Below are 22,548 nucleotides of genomic sequence, written 5' to 3'. Positions count from 1 at the left end.
AGTTACTGCAACATACTTTGCCAAAATCATGGGAACACCCTAAATCAAACAAATCAAAAGTTCAAAAGGATTTCGGCAGACATTATGAGTGCTAAATAAAGAATGGTATTTGTATCCCAATTTTAAAAATGTTTAAGATGACCAGTGTAATGGTAAGCCATCAGTAAACCAAATCTGATTATCATTAAAAAGTTTGCAGTCTGACCTTTAAAAAACTGTAGAAACTTTTGATAAACATTTCAGCTCAAGAGATTGAACGTATAAAATCACGCAATTAGTAATTACATCATGAAATGTTCCAATGCATTTGATTTATAATTTTTTTGCTAAGCATGGAATTCCCCATTTTAACAGACTCATTCTCCAGACATCAATCCTTGTGGTTTCTGGATGTTTTCAAAGCTGAATATGCTGCTGACAAATCCTGATTTGTTAGCTTAGAGGACATAAAAAATAAAAATATAACATAGCTGACAGATATTCAAAAGAGAATTTCTATATGTTTTTCACCAGGAAATGTGCAGAAAAAAAAGGATTTACTTTGAAGGAGTTTAAAATTGAAAACCAACAGATAAGCTACTATTTTTACTTTCCTAGAATCATAGGCTCTGTAGCCTTGCTGTAAGAAGAAAAGTAATCAGTCAAGAAATGGTGTACGGGTTTGTTTTGCTTTTCTTGACGTTTCATAACCCAGGGATCCCAAAAAACAAAAAAAAGTGGGGAGTAATATTCGTATGTAAATATGTACTTGTGTTGGTGTGTTTGAAGCTTAATAATGTTTGATTGGACAAATTGATTTTGGTGAGATTTTGTACAGAATTGTGTATATGGGTCAATTTGCTGGTAAAATTTTAGATCAGTATCTCCAGGAAAGTTTGAGATCAATCTAATTAAAATTTTGCAAACATTATATCCACTTTATATATTAAGCTCAGTACATGCAAACAAGCTTTATTGCATATTTTATAAAACATTTTTTTTGTCTTCCTAGACCATAGTAGTAGTGCAAGTAACCTAAAAAAATACTTTGGGGTCAATATTGGGGGTGGGGAGCTGATCAAAGTTTTAAAAAAAATTGATTTAGAAAATCTTTTACAACTTTTTTTGTTTATTTTAAATAAATAAATTTTTAATAATAAAATTTCATCATAATTATCCACCTCCTGTCCCAAAAAAATGAATCTTACAATAATTTTTTATTTCTTGCACATTTTTCAGTGAAGTGTTTTTTAGTTTCTTCCATCTAACAAAGTAAACATAAAAAAATCAAAAAAAATTTCTTGAAAGATGATTTTTGAGGTGGAGGAGCAGAAAAAATAAACAAATAAAAATTTTTTGAATATTTTAAACTTTTTTCAGTTTACATAAACTGAAAAAAGTTTAACATTTAATGATAATTTTATACCTATCATAAATTACCCCTACCCCAAAAAATTCATTTTAGGTAACTTTTTTATGTATCATTCACTATATTCCTTTATATAAACACAAATAATCAATCCCAAGAAAGTATTACAACTTTATTGTCAGATTTTTCCGTAACCAATGCTCGATACTTTTTGAACAGAACTTGTTTATCATTTTACAGGGTGGTTCCATTAAATTTGGGATAATTGTAATAAATATAAAATATAAGAGCATTTGTTCTTACATTTATATAAAATTATTTATTAATCATATATTTAAAATGCATTCATATATTACAAATTTCATATTTCCTAATATCAATCTTGTTAGCTACTGAGCACATTTTATTTAGGTGGGTCATACACTATCAGCATTTAATGATCAATTATGTGGTAATCAATTTTGATAAAATGTTCATTAGTACAAACAGTCACAAATTTGATGCTTTGGTTTTACACTATAAGATCTTCTATTTACCTTCAACATGTATAACTGAAAGCGGCTACTAATATTATTTGTGATCAGAAAACGGCAACAAATAATAATATTCTTAAATGATTAACCATTTAAAAAGCAATTTTTGTAAACAAATCCAATATCATATAACTACAAATGTATTGTTTAATGAAAGGGAACTTTATATGTTGAATACATAGAAAATTAAGGTGCAACAAAGACAGAATTAATTTAAAAAAAAAGAAAGTAAATATACATATATAAACCTTTAATACATAAAAAAATTACAGTTTTACAAAAACTGTTTTTGGCAAATGAATAATAATCATACATGCATTAATGATTTCTTAAATATCACATTTCATAATTTTAATTTTATAAACAAAATACACTTACCTAAGATTACTAACAAGATAAATAATACAAAATACCAACATACAAAAAAGTTACAGATTAATAAAAAAAAATGATTACTGATTACAGATAAGTTCCACTAATCTGAGTTCTACATATCCAAGTTTTTTTTCTTAAATACCTCGGATAAGTAATGTCGATAATAGGCATTTATAATACAAGTACTAGTTGCACTTTTTTTATAGTTTTTGAAAATATTAACATACTTATTATTGTCCATTTTTCATATAGTCCATAAGATCGATGAAAGGTTTTCGACTATCAGCATTTTTACAAATATTTTTTTATTTCTGTTGTATGAAGAGCTTTTTCAGTTTACACTACTTGTCTAATAGTGTGATGGTTAAAAGGTCCATCCCATCACAAAACCAACCTTCACCAACATGCCCAACCATCACAAAAGTATGATGCTTAAAAGGAATTCTACTGTTGATTAAAAATATAAGATTTATATCATAAGAAAAAGAATAATCAAAGTATTTTGGAACAGCATCTATAATCGCAATACTCTTAGCGTATTTCCAAAGCAGCGAATTAATAGAATGTGTTAAAATCTTTCTACATCAGCTTATATTAAAGAATCAAAATTAATGTACACCACACATATTTTGCAAAAGATAACAAGATACAAGTTTTGGTGAATTATGGCAAATAAATTATGTTCCTGTATCTAAACTGGCCAAATGAAAAAAAAGTGATTTCACAATTAGAGTTAATAAAATGAAATAACTGATAATAGATAATGACTACAATAAATACATACTAGCTAATTCAGAAAAAAAAAATATTAGATAAGATTTAGATCATTGATGAACTAAGCTGAAAATAATTAATTCAACAATGTCCGATCTAACAAAAAATCTACTTTACATAAATCAATCATTGAACAACTCCAAACGTGAAGCTCATTACAGTTAAATAAGTAACATTAAGAATTTTATTTTTAATTACAATTACATTTCATTTTAATATTCTCACCTAACTTTATTTCACAGTATAACAGGTTAACAGTCCACAAGCAAAATTTCAGTATTCCATTACTAAGTTCCATGAGTTGGTCAAATAAATGGTCTAACCTTTTTACTTTTTATTAATAAAAACAAAAAGCTATCTAATAAATATCTAAAAGAAGGTCTGTCAAACAGCATCAGACATCATTTTTTTCCCTCTTTTCTCTGTGTATCTGGTCGACTAGCTTCATATTATACTACTTTCTTGCTACAAAATTCAAGGAATTTGATCACTTCTTCATTTATGATACTATGCAATTTTCTCAGATCACATTTACCAGAAAGTTGACAATAGAGTAGATAGTTGTCATTCTGTATCTTGCTGCATTCACCGGTCAAGTAGCTGCACTACAGGATAGAGATTAGTTCTGCACATGACCTTGTTCTGTAGCAAGTACGTGTGATTTTTTTCATAAGACTGCTATACTTTGCAGTTTGGCAGCTTCTTATCTTGATCATGTGTTTGTTGTATTCTTGTGTTGAATGAAAATGTCAGAATGGATTGATTGAAGAGTATGCATTAAACTTTATCTAGAACTTAATAATAGGCAATCATAGATATTAAAAATGTCAAAAAGTGTTTTTTGTAATGAAGTTGTGATAGTGTTGAAGAGTGGTGTAATTGTTTTAACAGTGACCAGAATAATTGAGAATAATGAATAGTTTAGCAGGCTGTCAATAAAAATTGAGAAACATCAGACAAAGCTTTGGAGTAAATAAAGGAAGACAAATAATAAATAGAAAGATTGAAAATTAAAATAAAATTTCATTTGTTTCAGTACAATCAATTCATATGATAATCTTTGCAAATCCTGTGTCGCTTCAAAGTCATACTGAGAAAACTCGCTCCTCACTAAAAGGAAAGCCATCTGTATATTACATGCAAGATACTGGATTGCAACAATACTAAATTGTAACAACTTGATTTTATGAAGAAAATCCAGAGATGGAACTTGGATCTGTGGTTACAATACAAAGATAAATTAACAACCACATCAATATAACATACCACGGTCTCTTTGGCTGAAGAAGGCAGAGAAATCACAAAGTGTGATGACCATTTTTTCCGACTACCAGGACATAATTTATCATGAGTATGCTTCCAAAAATCAAAATGTGTACAAGGAATACTTCCTAATTATTTTTTGTTGTTTACAATATGCTGTTAGATTAAAGGACCAAAGCTGTTGGAAAATGGTGACTTAAATTGATTCATTACTGCTCTAGTGTATGGATATTTTTTTAGCAGATTACAGTATAACGTATAGGTTCAGCAGCTTTCCTACTTATCAGATATAGCTCTGCATGACTTGACACAAAGGGATAAGATTTCAGGATAGAGAAGAGATCAAAACTGATGCAAAGAAATACCTACTGAGTATTTTGAAAATAGATTATAATGCTTCCAGCAGCATGGAAGAACTGCTTTCTCAATTGGGATCAGCCTACTTTAAAGGGAACTAGCTTTTAAAAACATTCAGATAAAAAAAATTAAACCTTTGGCCAGTTCTATCACAACTCACATTTTTTGTATTTTTAATTTGAGGTGGACTCAATACAAATAAATTCAGATATGTAGACTTCAATGTATGATTTAAAAAAAAAATTAGAAAGTTATAATGGCTAATCAGAAAAAAAAAATTAGTCCTACATTGACTGTTGTGCTTAATGACTGTAAGAAACTTCGTGAACAGTATGATGGATTGAAGTAAAGAGGTAAGATATTTTTCTTTACAACAGTACAGTAACAATGCGATGGATGTTCTCGTCTTCTCATAAACACATCTGTACACAATTCTTCTTTTTTCTAATTCTAATCAATAGCAAGTTTTGTACTTTACAACAAAACTGCTAATGAGTAATAAAATTTATATACATATAATAAAATGTACATTTTTATAGTAAAGACGGGTAATATTTTAATATATTTTTAATACAATAAGAATATCTACTTATAAGTAAATTCCTTTATAATTATTATAAAATTAATAAGAACATTACAATTTTGTATGATATTTTAAAAGTGCTTAATATTAACAATAATCTCAAATATTCTTAATTTCATTTAAAAACACCTTAAATAGAAGTGATTCTAAATGAAAGCTTTTATTTTCTAGGAAATAGCATATATCAGACATGAAACTTATTTTTTTCCTGTATCTTTTTAAATAGTTCTATTATTACAAAAGTAGTTAAAAAATATATTATTTTAACCACTTAAAAAAAAAACAACAAGCAATTATCATGAGTCTAATTTAGAAATACTTTTTATTGTGATAAATGTAATTAAAAATAAAATGCAAAAAAATTTTCTAATCTTTATTTAAATTCATCACACACTAATTCCACCAAAGAATAACTTATAAAACATAAAAATTATATTTATATATACACATAACAATAACTGTTATAAAATTAAAGGAACAATAAAATTGCTAGTAATGTCAGTCAAACAATCACAAAAAATACACTTACCGTATCGCATATGTTAAAATCATCTATTCAGATTACCAGCTAAATTAAAATGAGTTTTAATAAATTGACCGATAAAGCCTAACGCTCCAAACGAACGCGTTGAATTTAAACGTTTTCTTAACAAAATGTAACATATAATCTTAAACACAATAACTGAAATACACAATGCACCGATATCCACCCAATAATTAACATCTTCCATTCCCACTTCTTTCAATAATGCCTTTGGTTCCCTTAACTGGCAATATATTTCACTTTCGGGACAAATAAGTTTTGATCTGTTGTTACCATAAATTGAAGAAATAATTCCTTCTAAACCGTAACGAAGGTAACTGAAATACATCGCCAGACGAATTAGCGTTGGGATATTATTACTTCCTGAACCAAGACCATATACAGCAAGAAGCATTAATGGTACAGATATAGCTGGTCCAACAAATATTCCATTCTAAAAAAAAAAAAAAAAATAAATAAATAAAGAAAATAAAATGGTAAAATAAAGAAATGAAATAATAAAAACTAAGGAGATCTAGATGGGTAGATGGGAAATGTCCAGGAGGCCAGGCCATGAAAAGGAAAAGTTCAGTAAAAAAAAGGAGTTATATTCTGTTTGGCTTGTTATATAAAATTTTTCTGCTGTTTCAAATCAAGTATGTGAAAAATAAAATTGATAAACGAGATAACTATATAGCTGTTTATGAGTAAAAATAACCTTTACCAAAATAACAAAAAAGTGACAAAACTGCCAAAAAATAACAAAAAAGACTTCTGTATGACATACTCATACAACAGTCTCAGTGTTTTATGTACAAATACACAAGTATGATTTTATTATTTTTTTATTGATGAATTTGATTTCTGTAAAAGTAAAAGCTAAAAAATTAGTTAAACAGAAAAGCTATTAAGATAAAATTAAAATACAAAAATTCAATTTATACAAGGCATGTTTGTGAATAAGTATAATTTTCAAATACGGCTGACAGAGCACTTGGTCATCTTTGCAACATAAGCAAGCTGTGAGCATTACAGAAGAACCAATTTTTATTTACGGTTTATTTTGTCCATTTTAAATATTTATGATATTGAAGGACTAGTTGTTTCTGAAATTTAGTTTGTTTTTAGAAGAAATGTAAAACCAACAGATTCGTCGGTAAAGTTTAAAGTTAAAAAGCAATGAAAGATGGAATGATATGAAAACAGATTAGAAGTTCAATAAAGAACATCAAAAAGAGGATGATGAAGCACAAGATGGGAAGTCTACCTGTTGGAAAAAAAATTGTGAAAAGACAATTTATATTTGCCACCTTCCACAAATTTCAAGAACTGTCTTGTAAAATTCTGACATTGTTTTATGATGTGATCAGAAGAAAGATTTATGATAATGCTTAGCCACTCACTAATGCTGGGATCCAAGAGCTCATCTGGTCAGGAACAATTGGATTATTCCCTACTGGCAAGACTTAGTATACCGAAAAACATTCATTTCTGTATTTTAAGCAGTTCTTACGAAGCAGTTAAGAAAATGATGAAGTTAACAAAGAAAGATAAACAACATTGGCTATTTTTAGATACAGCATTAATTTTATGAAAGGGATACCAAAAAAATAGTTCCACATTACGATAAATGTAGATATTGCTGGAAAAATGTGAAAAATATCTAATATATCTACAAATAATTTCACATAATTTTTAATTACCCAATGGTTCTTATTATCTAAATAAGACTTGTGTATAAGCATGATGAAATGATGTTCATATTGTTTAAAAAACAAATCAAATGTCATTTTTTAAATAATTGGAAATTTGCTTCCAGATCTTTTTAAGACTGTAATTCATGTTCTTCAGTGGTATTACAGATGATAATAATGGAAATCATTCAGACAGTTGGGAAACCTTTTAATACATGGTTAAACAGTTCATCTGATCTGTATTGGGTTGATTAAATATAAGTAGTGAATAATTTTGTATTGTTTGAGTTCATGACTTTTAAAATGTTTTTGGTAAAATTTACATACTGAGGTTAACATCTCAACATATGCAACCCAGTTCTAAGAGATAGTGATTTAAAAGAGCCGATTCTGATATTATGTGTAGTGGTGGTAATATATTATATCTTATTTAACATAAACGTTGTCAATTGGTAAGAACTTTTATTGAGAGATATTAGCTAAATGTATCTTATCACTAAGTATGTTTTTATTTTTATTCTACGAAGATTGATAAAAAAATACAGATTTTTTTAATTTCCTGGGCTGTATAAGCCTCCAATTGTCACAATCTTTTTTTGTTATGTTTGAATACTAATCCCTAATGTATGTTTATATTGGTAGCCATGTAGGATGCTTGGTTTATTGTTTGGCTGCCGAAAAGCTTACACTTGTTTTAGTATTGTTGGCTATTTTTAACTTGTGGAAAAAATGAAACAATGAATTTTCATTAAATTTTTTCTTTAAGAATGGAATAAAGTGCAGCACAGCATTGGAAATGTTGTATGTTGCTTTTGGTAATTAGTCTATGAATAAAACAAGCATTTACAAGTGGTACAAACATTTCAAGAGAGCTGTGAAGACGTTGAAGATGACGAGTGCCCTGGGTGTCCCAGCACATCAACAATCGATGAAAACTTTGAAAAAGTGAAGAAAATGAGTATGGACAATTGCCAAATCATTATCAGGGAGATAGCTGATGTCGGCAAATTATCTGGCTCATGCTAAGCAATTTTTTCAGATGTTTTGGATATGAATCATGTGGCAGCAGAATTTGTTCAAAAATTGTTGAATTTCGACCAAAAGCAGTGTCGAATGAACATTGCTCAGGAGTTACTGAATGAAGTGAATGATGACCCATAGCTACTCAAACAGATCATAACTGGTGATGAAAGATGGGTGGGTGTGTGTGTGTATGACATCAAAAATAAGGCCCAATCATCCCCAATGGAAGCTTCCTAAAGAGCCAAGACCAAAATAAGCTTGGTCCAAAAAAAGACCACAAAACCTTCAAGTTCAATAGAATGTGAAGGTTCAATTTCAACGGTTCAGTGTATCATGAATTCTTGGGCCCTGGTTGTCAATAAGGAGTACTACCTGGAAGTTCTACATGTACAGTGTAGAACTGGTGTTTTCTTCAGATTGTGTGAAGAAAACACCTGAATTTGGTGTGAAAAAATTCATGGTAATTGCACCATGATAATGCATCTGCTTGTTAGAGAATTTTTGGCCAAAACCATCACCGTTATAAAGCCTCAACCTCCATATTCAATGGACATGGCCTCCTGTGACTTCTTCCTATTCACCAAGCTGAAATGAATCGTGAAAGGACAATGTTTTGCCAACACTAAGAGATAAAGACAGAACTGCTGAAAGAGCTAAATGCCACACCAAAAATTACACTCCAAATGTGCTTCGAAGACTGGAAAGCGCTGGTACAAATGTATTATATCTGAGGGAGAGAACGTTGAAGAGACAAAATCAATATTGATGAATAAGTAAAAATATTTTGAGAAAAACTAAAATTCTGTGTATTTTCTGATCACACCTCGTAATATAACATGTTACATTAATTAATGGCATTAATGGCTATGCCTGTATATAAATATATAGGCATAGCCATTAATGAACAAACACAACACAGATCGAATGATCTATCTCATTAAGTAAATGTACTTCTTAACTACTATACCTGGGAAACGGCAACAGGTTATTTTTCAACACATATGGTGTTGATTCAAGACTGTTGAAAGATTGAGACTTAATTATTTTTATTACCAGAAATACTGAAGCTCATTAGGAGGTTTCAAGGTATATTTTTAATATAACTTATTATTTTTAATCTAAATTGAGTACACTATAAATGACAGAACTGTATGAAATGTGAGCGTTAATTTGAAAATATTAATGTAACAGCTGATCAACCAAACTAACCTTTACTTCATGTATACAGCTGTCTTGGTGTTTTTAACATACTAAACTGCATTTCATTGAGTCTTTCTTCATACAATTTTGTGATTTATATTTAAAAGCACAGGGTGTTAAATTACATGAATTTACTGACAGGTTAAAATAATAATAATTATTCTGAACTTGTCTTATAAATCTGAAATTACTTTTAAACATTTCAAGTGATTTAGTAGGCAAAAGTAAGGATTATTTTTGAATAATAATAGTAAATATTCTATAAACAATTATACTTAGAACAAAGTAATACTACCAGAAAGTAAAATATACCTAAGATTTTAGTGCAAGGGATTTGGTCTCATAAAGATGCCATGCAAAACTTCTCTCTTATTATATATTGCAACTTATTTTCTTAAGCGAATATATTCTAAAACATTAGGTATAACTAGGAAAACATACTCTAATAAGTGTACAGGTCACTTTTTACATTTCCTTAACTTTTCAATTTGAGCCTAAAAGCAAAGTAAATTTTTGGTTCTGCATATTTAACAATTTTTTATTTATTAACTTTTCAATCCCTAGCACGTTTGATATTATTTATATATATATATATATATATATATATATTGACATTACATTACTGTAATTACTTTTAAAATTATAAATAATATTATACAGGGCAATTTACCAGGTTATGCAAATACTTTGGCAGCTCATTCTATATGCAAAAATAAAGAAAAAAGTACATGTAGACATAGGTCTGGAAACGCTTCGTTAACAAATTATGGCTGATGAAAAATGTTGCCCAGATTTCATCTCCTCCAGTGAAATGAAGTCATACAGAAATTTTTAGGACGAAAAAATGTAAGCAAATCTGATGGTTTCATATGAAATTTAATCTGACAAATTGAAAAAATTGAGTCCAAGAACTGTAACTTCTGTAGTTTTTTAGAAAACCGATGAAAAACAAAAAAAAAACCGGTTATCGAAAAACTCACTTTTTTACATTTGACTTTTAAATGTTGTTAAATTGCTAATAAACAAATAAAATCTTTAATTAAAACTTGTAGTAAATTTAATTCTAAACAGAATAGTATAAATAAAGTAAACAGAAAGCAAATAACAGTTAAATAAAATGAACTTTATGCAACAAAAAGCTAAATTTAACTGGAATATGATTTTTAACATAAAATATTAATAAAATTTACAACAAATTTTCGATAATGTTTCCATTTGCTTCAATACACTTTGATGCACGTTTGTGGATTGCTCATGTTGCTGTTTTTAGTTCATCGGGGCTGTTCTTTAACAGCGCAAAAGCATCATTAATATGGGAACTAACTCATTTTGGGTATTTATTTTCAACCAATAAACATTATAATTAATCCAACCCCATATACAAAACTCCACTGGAGTAAGATCTGATGATCTGGGTAGCCAGGATTGTGAACTGCCTCGACCAATTCATTTATCTGGGAATTGCTGATTTAAGTAGGCATATACAATGCGAGAGAAATGTGGAGATGCGGTGTCATGCAGGAAATACATCTGGCATCGTGTTGCAAGAGGAACATCTTCAAGTAATGTTAGTAATTGTTCTTGGTTGTACTGTAAGTATGCCTCATCTGTTAAACACCTTTGGAAAATGAGCGATCCATTCATGTATGGTGTAGGATTATTCATAATCCTACACCATACATTAATGGCAAGTCACTGTTGAAAGTTACATTCCACAGTTGCAGGGTTCACTTCTGCCCATGAGTGTTAGTTTCTCATGTTATTTATGCTGACATGAGTGAAATGTGATTCATTGGTAAATAAAATGTATTTGAAGAGCTGAAAATGAGTATTTAACAGATTGCAGAACACCAAGCAAAAGGCAGGGTCTCCTGCATGTAGATGTACTTTTTGTTTATGGTACAGACAAAGCTTGTTATAATTAAGTGTCCTACATACTTTAGTTGTGAAACTCTCAACTGGTTAGAAAGACATCTTGTACGGACACAGAGGCTATGCTGAACAGCAGCAATAAGCGATACGATTACTGATAGGAAGAGATCTTGTTTCCCATACCGTACAAAATTCCGCACTAATGGTTCTTGGATTTGGAGTGCTGCGATTAGGATAACGTTGTCGGTATTCATCAACAGCAGCCATAGCACTGCTTTCACACACACCATAAATAAATACCACATCAGTGTATTCTTCATTTTAAAGTATGGCATTCAATAATCAACAAGATTCAAAATGGTTATGCAGTACGCCAGTCTACTTGAACTAACAGGAAAATTGCACTAATGAAATGAAACTCAACTGTAAGCTTACAAAACCCAACACAATTCCAATTCAAAAAATCTAGATGAAATTTTTTGTCAGCCGTAACTCATTAACCAACTGTTTCCACACCTATGTTTATATGTACTCTTTTCTTTATTTTTACATGTAAAATGAGCTGCCAAAGTATCTGCATAACCTGATAAATCAGCCTGTATATTATTTTTATATATACACTTACATTTTTAATGGCAATAGTTGTCTGCGATACTAGTGAGAAAAATATTGGCTTGTACTATAGAAAAGATCTTGAGTAAGTACATTTCCATTTAGCTACCAAAAAATGAATGTTTTTTTTATTGTTTTATGAAAATCTAATAGAAATAAGAGTAAAAAAATCTTCAAAAAGTGCCTACTTTAAATACAGATATTGTATATACATTTAAATATTGTTAAAACAAATAAAAAAGTGAATTCAAAGAAAACCTCCAAGAAAAAACTTATACTGTATGAAGGCTTCACCTTTCTCCATTCCATATGAACGGCTACTGATAAATAAAAAGAATTGTATTTGAAGATTGTTACAGATAAGCAAATGTCAAGAAAGAAAGAAAGAAAAAGGATATAGGAGGTAGATAAATAGGAATAAATGAGTAGGAGAACAGAAATAAACATAATTAAAAATTTTTTAAAATTAACCTGAGAAAAATATTAATTAACCATGCTTTTTTCACAATTTAACCACTATTTTTTTAATAATAGTGTTTATTTTTTACTATTTATTTTCCAACAAGCATCAGGTTTAAAAAGTATATCTTCTAGGAGACTAAGTACAGGACAGTATTTTTTCTTTTGATTCCCAAGTTAGGTAATCAGCTTGTGAAATAAATCAACTTTTTAACCTAACTTAGCCATTTTCAACAAAAATGATGTTATTCATTTTTTCTTTCTTTTTTATTACAATAATTTCCCCGTAATGCTTTATATCAAAGTTCAGTTTCTAACATTCTTTTTTTCATTTCTGGAAGTGGAAGATATTTTTAAATTATATTTTTATCATATTTTTAATTGTAAGCTGATTAAAACAACAATTAAATTACAATTTACTGTTAAAATTCCGCTATGGAATTTTATTTTGAATAATGAAAAGATAAGTGAAATGTAAAATTTACACAACTTCGGTTTCATATGCGTGAAAATATTAGCCAAAGTTTCAGCATAATTTTTCTAAAATGTAACTAGCCCAAAAAATTCAAGACAGCGTATTATTATGATTGCACAGAATTATTTGTTGAATTAATTTTGTATAAGAAAGCTGGAAACAATTAACTATCAAATACATGAGCGCGCGCGCACACACAAAAAACACACACACACAAACAAATATATTTATGATATAAATAAAAAAATTCAGTCTTTTTTGTTAGGTGATTATTTCCATCCTAGGCTCAATGTCCAAGACAGAATATGATAGAATTTAGATGTTGTATGAATGTTACTACCAATGTTACACCATTCAGCTGGGGAGAGACTGGCAGGCATGATTTCACTGGGCTTGTGACATGTGCTCCACGAGGTGCAATATCTAATAAAATAACACATAAATTTATATTTTTGACTTTTGAGACTCCTGGTAATATCACGATCTTGCCTAGATGGGATGATTTTGCCTCAGAGGTGTTTAGGTATAATCCCACAGATGGTAGCTTCACACAATGTTGAGCAGATGGCTGCTCAACAAAGTACGTGAACCAAATGTCCGAACCTGCAGTTCCTGTCAAACTGAGCATGATTAGTATTGCAACATGTCGTCAGTAGGGTAAAATCAACCTGTCTCACGACAGTCTAATCCCAGCACCGTGGAAGATTTATGAGACCAAGGCATGAGAACAAGCTCAGATTCTGGTAAGCCAACAAATTTTCCACTGATCCCATTCCCTTTACCCAGGCCTTGCAGTTATCATTGACCTGCTTCCCATTACACCCCTCATAGCAATCCTTGTTCTGAAGTTATGGATCCAGTTTGCCGATTTCCTTTACCTATTGACTAGAGGTGATAGAATAGAAGTGATAGTATAGAGGTGTTAGTTTCTAAAACTTTTTGTTAGATTGTGTATAGGATTTGTGAATTCTTCTATACACAAATGAATGAACCTTCAACATCTTTTCAAACCGCATTAAAACATAAAATAAACAACATTTATGGAGTAGATAATAAAATCTTACAGTAAAAATAAATTATATTTAAAATAAAACTTACGACAATATTAAGTCTCGCTGATATGGCAAATCCCATTGCTTCTGATGCAAATGATATCATAAGGCATACCAGAATAAATTTAAGCATACGTTCATACTCCATAGGTTGGTCTGTCATCACATATGTCATTATAATATAACCGACGCTAAATATAATCTGAAATAATTCATTCATTAACATTAAAAAAGATTAAACATTTTTGCCAGTAAAAATGGATTATATTAATACCAATAACATAAAAAAGTCATAAAGCACATTACAAAATTATTTAAAAACCAACAATCTGAATGAACAAAAGTAATGTAATGGACTTAAAAAACAATTCTGAATTTATGAAGCGCTGACTAGACTAACAATCTCTATGAAACATGTGTCAAAAGTGTAAACTGGAAAAGGGAATCGGCAATGATGAATCATCATTAATGTATAAAAGCTTTAAATGGTTCATTAGGTGTCTATTTATTGTTCTGTAAGCAATCTGCTGTTATTTGCTTAATGTGACAAAAAGTAATGAGTAATAATAAGTAACTTAAAGTTTTGCAAGCATTAAAGTTGATATTCAATTTTTAATTTCTCAAGGATCTTAAAGTTCTTGAAATATAGTGAAAACAATATGAAATTTACAAGCCTGTATAGTAATATTAGGAAAATCTATGGACAGTGAAATCAAATCAATAAAAAAATTCTACAAAAATTCATGAAAAGAGCTATTCAACTGGAAGGCGTAGTTGAATAGTTTTGAGAAAACTGATATTATATTATTTGTATTCTTACCGTTAACGTTTAGACATTTCACATGTATAGTGTAGAGGAATGTTGACTGATGTGGGAAAAACCAAAAATGGTAGCTTTGAATGATAGTCTTTTGACTTCTACAGAAGAGAGACATTTTTGTCTTACATCATGAAACTGGTGATACAAAAAAAAATCAATGTCAGGATAAGACTACAATCTTTACGGTAGCATCATTCAAATTCATAGTGTAGAATATTCAAATAAACCTGATTGCTATAAAAAAAAATTATGGCCATTGTTTTCTAGGAACAAAAATGTGTCCTTTTATAATATTTTATAGAGACAGGAAAAAAAGTTATAGTGGAATGAAAACTCTTTCAAAACTTAGGTATGCTATTCAGAATCTATAGCACGGGATGCTAATAGCAGGAATAATTTTCATTCATGAAATTATATACACATTTGCTTGCAATAATAAGATGATACAGCAATTTCAGTGGGAACATTTTCATCACATTGATTACTAGAATTTATAGACCTTGAAGCAGTTTCTACCTCCTCCTCCTCCACAAATATCACAAGAAATGGATTGATATTTGATCAATTGAGAAGGATTAATTGAAAATAGTAAACCGGCTGAAATCCTAACAGGAATCTTTTTCGGTCATATTGTAAAAAAAAAAAACGTATAAAAAACATATTTATTTCATGTATACTCACTTGTAAGGGAAGCTGTGAAATTGTGAGAGCAAAAAAGTATGGATTGAGACCATACCATCTGTTAAAGAACTCTCTTTTCAGCAACTGCACTTCTTGTGGAACTGTAAAGAAATCACTAAACATCATCTCATAAAAATCAATTATAATTAATTCTATATTTTGAAATTATGGTTAAGCCATATTATACAAATATCATCTTGGCTTACTAAAGAAGATACCTAAAGTGTAGATGTTTTCATTTTATAACATACTTATAAAAAAAAATCATCAAATTAAACCAAGTTTCCTTTTATATTATTTTAATAATAAAACATTAAAAAAGGAAGAAACGCATCATTTAAATCTCCAGAAAAAAAGAAAAGATACTGTTTGTGTACAATTTCCAAACTCTATTACTTCCATAAAACAATTCTATAAATGTGAACTTTTGTCTTTACAATTATCAAATTTCAGATTGTTTCAGTATTATTTTTGCAATAAAAAATTTCTCTAGCTCCAGTTAAAGAAAAAGCTCGGTGGTTTCCTTAGAAATCAATAGTTAATCTGTTGAAAGACAGGAGGCTGTACATGTATTTAAAACTATTGGGAGCATTTGAAACCTGTAAGGATCTCTTTTCGATTGACGAGAACTCAGACTACATGTATTCCTGAAGATCAAGATCTATCAAGGTGTGAAATTTATATATAAATCTAGATTTTAAACTTAAAAAAATAAGACATTTTAAATTCCTATATTAAGATTTGTAAGTTAAGATTAGGAATTATTTAATAATTTATGTAATATTTGCCAAAAAAGAAGATATTTATAACTATGCAATATGAATATATTTTTAATTTAATTCGTTTAAATATGATAATTAAATTTACACATTAAAATTCTTGAAACTACCATCTTCAGAAGCACATGTTTTAATCTATTCCATTAAATCACTAATTGCCTTTTATACATATAAGATATAAACAACAGATTCATTCTGTTTACATTTAAGAAGGAAATTTAATGCATATAATGAAATATAGTTTGTTTTTAGATCTAAAAATCTCACCAAAGAAAATTAATTAAAAATTGATGAATAATTTGTTTTAAAGTTTACACTTTTCTAAATTTAATAATATAAATGTTTATATTAACATATAAACATTTGAAAAAAATAATGCTAATTCATTAGCTTAGAAAGTATAAACATAAAGATGCACAGTAGTTCTATCTGGGGTGTCTAAACTAGTGTTGCACTGTTAGTAGCACAGTGGAGGGGATAATGTACTAGCACATCAGGTTATCATACATAGCAAGATGGTCAATGGTCTAGCAAATCCATTCCCACTCTGTTTGTCAAGTGAGCTTTTTAAACTTTGGTATATAATACACACTAATAGATTATACTGCACGTGATTATCTTTACCCACAATCCTTATATACACTTAATTAATTTCACTAACTAACTCATATGATAAATTGAAGGTCTCCAAATATCTAGTGCAGCTTTGCTGACAACGGAACCGTTCGCAGTCGTGTCTCTTTTCATGTGTTATTATATCTTTTTATCACTGATTATGATATGTTAATTAGAATCCAGCAGCAAAACGGTGACTGGAAGACAGTGTCAAGGAATCATTAGCAATGATTCCTGTCCAGGTTTTGGAATTGTCTATCTCCCCCATAGTAAGGCCACTAATGCTTTGCACCACTCATCACATATTAAGTTATTTAATTTTTATATATACATTTAAGAACATTAAGCAAAACAGAGGGTTAAAAAAGTACGAGAAAACTAATATTTCCCTACTTCAGCAGTGAAGTATAAAAATAATTTTTATAATGAATATTAAGACTATTAAATTCTGAAAAAAAAACAATTCACCAATCAATAATTATATGAATTTGTAGTGAATACGTACAAGGTTGTAAACTGAGATTTATAAACAGTAAAGCATAATATGTAATTCATTTACAGTAAAATATATTAAAAAAAATATATATTCTTACACCAAAGAAGAGCTGGCATCATTGGTATATACAAAAATATAATAATTGTAACAAAACAGAAACCAAAGTTGAATATTGTTTTTGAACCATCATTTCCCATTCGAAAAAACATCCCTCCTATTATAAGTCCCATAAATATATGCATTACAAGCTTCAAAATAATATAGCCCTGAAAGAAAAAAAAAAAATCATAAAAATATATTAAAAAAATATAAATGTGTTAAAATAAAACTTAAAAAATATGCAAAGAGAATTAAGATAATGTCAAGATAAAAATAATAATAAAACATATTAAAAATTGAGTGCATGACTGTTGGTATTAAAATGAGAAATGTTCTCACTAAAGTAAAAAGAATAATTTGCACAGTTTCAAATAAAAAATTTATGATCTATTGCATTTAAAAATTATTGCTTACCAAATCCCTCCGACACTGTAATGTCATGCGATACATTAGAATTTGAAATTGAAGCCATGGAGAACTTTCAAAATCAAACATATGTTTTGTTTGTATGAGCAGCCCAGATTCCTCTTCATTTGTAGATTCTGAAAATAAAATAATAAAAGGCAAAAATACAGTATTTAAAAAGATTACTCATCAACAACAATAAATACAGCGGTCATCATTGAATAAAAGTGTTTCTAAAGAGTTGTATTATACAAACCATATGATTGAAAAAATGTAGATTTATACTAAATTAAAATACATTCTTTTCTATATTATTCTTGTAAGCTTCAGTTTAATTAAATAAACTCTGTAGGAATTATGGCAAATTAAATGTCATACACTACAAAAAAAATATATATATAAAAGATATCAAAAAAAATTCTATAAAAAGCAATGGTGATATGAAAGTTTTTCTTGCAATTTCTACATTCCAGAACTTTGTTAAGAGATTAAAAATTAGTGTTTAAATATAATTTAATATCCGAGTTTTAACTTGTGATTTAAAACTTATACAAAATTTTCAGATGGCAATTTCTAAGTGGTAGCTATTTAAAAAAAAAATTGCTTCGGTTCTTGGTTTAATAAGAAAATCTTTTTGCACTGAACTAAGTGTCTTAACACCAATAAACATATCACGTGAGTAAACAACATTTATTTTGGAGTTGATTGAGACAGCGCTGTGATCAAAGCCAATTTACAGTGCAATCAATTTAACTTCATACTTGGGAAAAATGCAAACTATCTACTTGCAGTTAGTATAGATGAAGTAATCTGTTTTTCTCTTCATAAACTATTTAATAATAACATTGCTAACAGTATTTCTATCTTTGCTATGAAATATACAACTTTTTCATATTTCTGGACTTGTCCTTGTTTGTGGTATTAACCATTATAAAATAAATACTAAAAAGACAATGAGACAAAATAAATAAAAAGAACCAGTAGAATATATTTAATAACTGGAAATTCTATAAATAAACAATGCAAAATTATATCTTAATATCCATAAGGAATACAAACAGTAATAAAATTTGTTATATTTATTAGTAATAATAAAAGAAAATAAAAGTGAATGTACAACACAAAAACATTTGTAATAAATGTTTGAAAATGATCAGTACTTGTACTGATGCAACATATGAATGTTGAGTCTCACTGGAGATTCAGAAGTCTTTAGTTCATATTTTTTCTGTATGCAATGCAAACTTGATTATGCTGTACATAATTTCAATTAACAGCGAGATGGAAGAGCGGTTATAAAGGAAAAAAAAATTTTCAGTAAAACTGTAAGAAACTTTCATTGATTTTTTTTTTAGAAAAAGGACATTCACTCAACGTAAGTGTGAAATAAAATGTTGGCACTGTACTTTTTTGAACAACTGTTTCACTATAAAGCAATGTTAGGAGAAAATATCCTTTTCAGAAATTCCTTTGTGCTTCTGACAGAAAACTGCCAATAATTTAATGAAACCTCTTCTTTGTCCTCTCCTCAATTGTTTTTTCATACCACTATTGATTGATTCATTATGTAAACATCATAATAGTAAACTTAAAAAATACTGTTCAATGTACATAAAATTCCTATCTTTACTGAGAGTTAAAACAGCCCATTTAAATAGCTATCATACCGAAACTGACCACTGTAAAAATTTAAACACTATCTAACAGTATACATAAAAATCTTAAATTTGCTTAACACTAATTTTAGGGTAATCTGCTAACAATGTTATAGAACACTGTAATTGCACTATTATAAAAATAGATACATCACTTCATATACATCTGTCATAATTCCTACAGGTTTTCTTTAAGCAAACTGAAACTCAAAAGAATACTGTACAGAAGAGATGGTGTAACATAATTAAAGGTAAAGCACAAAATTTTTTTAGGAAATAGATTTAAGAAGAAATACACTAAGAATTAATATTAACTAATATTTTAGTAAGTGATATTTATCTATAATTATTTACTTTATATTGATTAATTTAATAATTCTGTTTTATTTGATTAGAAAAATTGATAATAAAAGTAAAGTGTTGCAAAATATAAATAAAGAGAAACATGAAGGGAAATGGATGGAATTTCACGTTAAAATCAATACTGACTATTTACTGTTTAATGCTATTATTGATTTAAGGTAATGATGCATCTATATTACAAACAATCAAACATATTTCTTACATGCAATTTATTCTTGATGATTCATGCACTATTTCTATCATATATAAAAAGCAATAAAATAAAAATTATCAAACATATATTGTTATAAAATAATTAGAAATCAGCACTAACAAGAACATTTTGTCTTCACCTATTAAAGTCTTAATACAAATAAGATGTTCCTATATACAATGAAGTGATTGGAACCAGGATTATTTTATATAGAGTGTGGAAGAATGGAGTTAAACATTTTAAAGGTTAATTAAAGAAAAATGGTAAAATATACGTTACATTTCAATAGTTTTATTTCTGATAAGCACATATAGAGAAGTTTTTTTGTTTACTTAGGTTTTAAAAACTATGTCATCCAAACAAAGGCCACCATGAACGACATTTATTCGGAGCCACTCTCCAGTATATATTGAGGAATAGTGGTAGTAATTTCTCTTAGGATGTCCTTAAGTTGTTCAAGAGTTTGAGCCTGATGTTGGTAGACCTCACCTTTCAGATGCCCCAGAAAAAAAAATCACAGAGGCTTAGATCAGGAGAGCGAAGTGGTCACACAATATTGCCCCGTAATGAAAAAAGATTCCTGGAAACATTTCTTGCAAAATGGCATAAGAGCGATGAGTAGTATGAACTGTGGTCCCATCCAGTTGAAACCAGAAGTCCTCTGATTCAACTTCATTGAATTCTGTCAATTGGGGCTGGAGAAAGTTTTCCAACAAGTCACAGTACCGGTTGGAAGTCACAGTATTGGTTGGAAGTCACAGTATTGGTTGGAAGTCATACTGTGGGGAGGGCCCCCACAATGTACAAAATGGACAAGGCACATGATATGGTCACTTTCAGGCTGTGATGAGGTCTTTGATGAACCTGTTTTACTTGTTTACAGTGTCTGAAAGATGAAAATGAGTCTCATTGCTGCTCCACACAACATACTTGAGGGACACACCTGAAAGGATTCCCTGACACAAAGTTCTCTGCCTTTCACAGTGGTGATCATTTTATGCAAATTCAATCAGCATAAAAGATTTTCCTCAATGATTAATTGGAAATCCTAAGAGCTTCGCAGATGCATGTTTTTGAGCAAAATGGCTTGGAGATTGCTCTATAGATGCTCTTACAGTAGCAATGTTTTCAGGCATTCTGATGGTCCTAGGACTGCCAAATGGTCATCTCAGTATAATGTGTATTACTAACCTTCATATTTGCGATCCACCTCAGTATCGTTTTCCCATCTGGCAACACAGCCCCGTTATTCACCTGACCAAGACATGGCATTTACTGACAAACTTAACCTACACAAACTTCTCCTACAACGTTCAAGTGGAAGGGACCTCTCCATCGCTCAACCTACTGCTTTGCCCAGTCTGTGCCTTGTAAAATGTGGGACTCCATTCTGCCACACCTGGTATAATAAAACAACTACAGAAAACTAATCTTGTTTAGTTGCGCTCCAGAGTAGAACAAATACATTTTTAATACCAGAACCTGATGTGTTGGATGAAATGTACCTGTTTGAAAATTTGTATCTTTGATGAACAAAAATTGAAGAATAAGAATTTTTCTATTCTTTTGGGTTACTGATATTTGTAAAATTTATCTAAAATAATTTTTTTCATGTGTATTTACTGAAGTATGATTGTTTACTGTAAATTATAAAAATGGTAAAGCTGCTCTCAGTTACTCAGTTGCTCTCAGTTAAAGTTGGGTCTAAAACAATGTTGTTTTGATAGTAATCAAAAAGTATAATAAATTCCTAAATTAGGATAATCCTTTGCAGTCCTGTTTTAACTTAAAATTTCAGTAACAAAAAAAATTCAAGATCAAAACATAAAAACAAATTGAAAATTACAAATAATATTTCAATAGTAACATTTCAGATTTTCTGAAGCAAATCACAAATTAGTGGAATAAATTTATGTTCTAAATGACACATAGGCTGATGACTGATAAAATTAATTTATGCAACAATGCAATTTAGGAATTATTTATTATATAGTTCATATAATTTATTGTTTGGAATAATTTTAGCTAGATTTCACAAGACTTAGGCAGAAGTGATTTGTTGGTAAACTTAGGCTAGATTTTCATAGCCAATAATGATAAAAAAAAGCACTTATTTAATAATCAGTATGTAAGTTAATGTAATATTACTATTACTACTAACTTACTAGTAATACTAATTCAATCACCTTATAATGCAGAATTATAAATTTATCCTGAAGCGGCATGGTATACAAATGATTATTAAAAAAAATATTTTTAAAATGATTACAAATATCTTTAGCCACACAAGATATTATAT

The 22,548-nt window shown here is 29.1% G+C and overlaps 1 protein-coding gene across 2 annotated transcripts in view; it reads right to left on the bottom strand.

Annotated features, from left to right (window-relative positions):
• Positions 1-2,109: 2,109 nt before the first annotated feature.
• LOC142326575 (ATP-binding cassette sub-family G member 1-like) overlaps positions 2,110-22,548 on the bottom strand; it is a 406,137-nt gene continuing 385,698 nt past the window's right edge. For both annotated transcript variants that reach the window (XM_075369155.1, XM_075369156.1), the window contains 5 exons: positions 18,048-18,175; positions 17,632-17,800; positions 15,645-15,745; positions 14,190-14,345; positions 2,110-6,210 (listed from right to left, as the gene is read on the bottom strand). In XM_075369155.1, coding sequence (XP_075225270.1) covers positions 5,782-6,210; positions 14,190-14,345; positions 15,645-15,745; positions 17,632-17,800; positions 18,048-18,175 — 983 coding nt within the window. In that variant the 3' untranslated portion in view covers positions 2,110-5,781. The remainder of the gene's footprint in view (positions 6,211-14,189; positions 14,346-15,644; positions 15,746-17,631; positions 17,801-18,047; positions 18,176-22,548) is intronic.

This window comes from Lycorma delicatula, chromosome 6, assembly GCF_047948215.1.
Source record: "Lycorma delicatula isolate Av1 chromosome 6, ASM4794821v1, whole genome shotgun sequence".
Classification (NCBI taxonomy): domain Eukaryota; kingdom Metazoa; phylum Arthropoda; class Insecta; order Hemiptera; family Fulgoridae; genus Lycorma; species Lycorma delicatula.
This window is presented reverse-complemented; position numbering and strand designations above follow the sequence as displayed.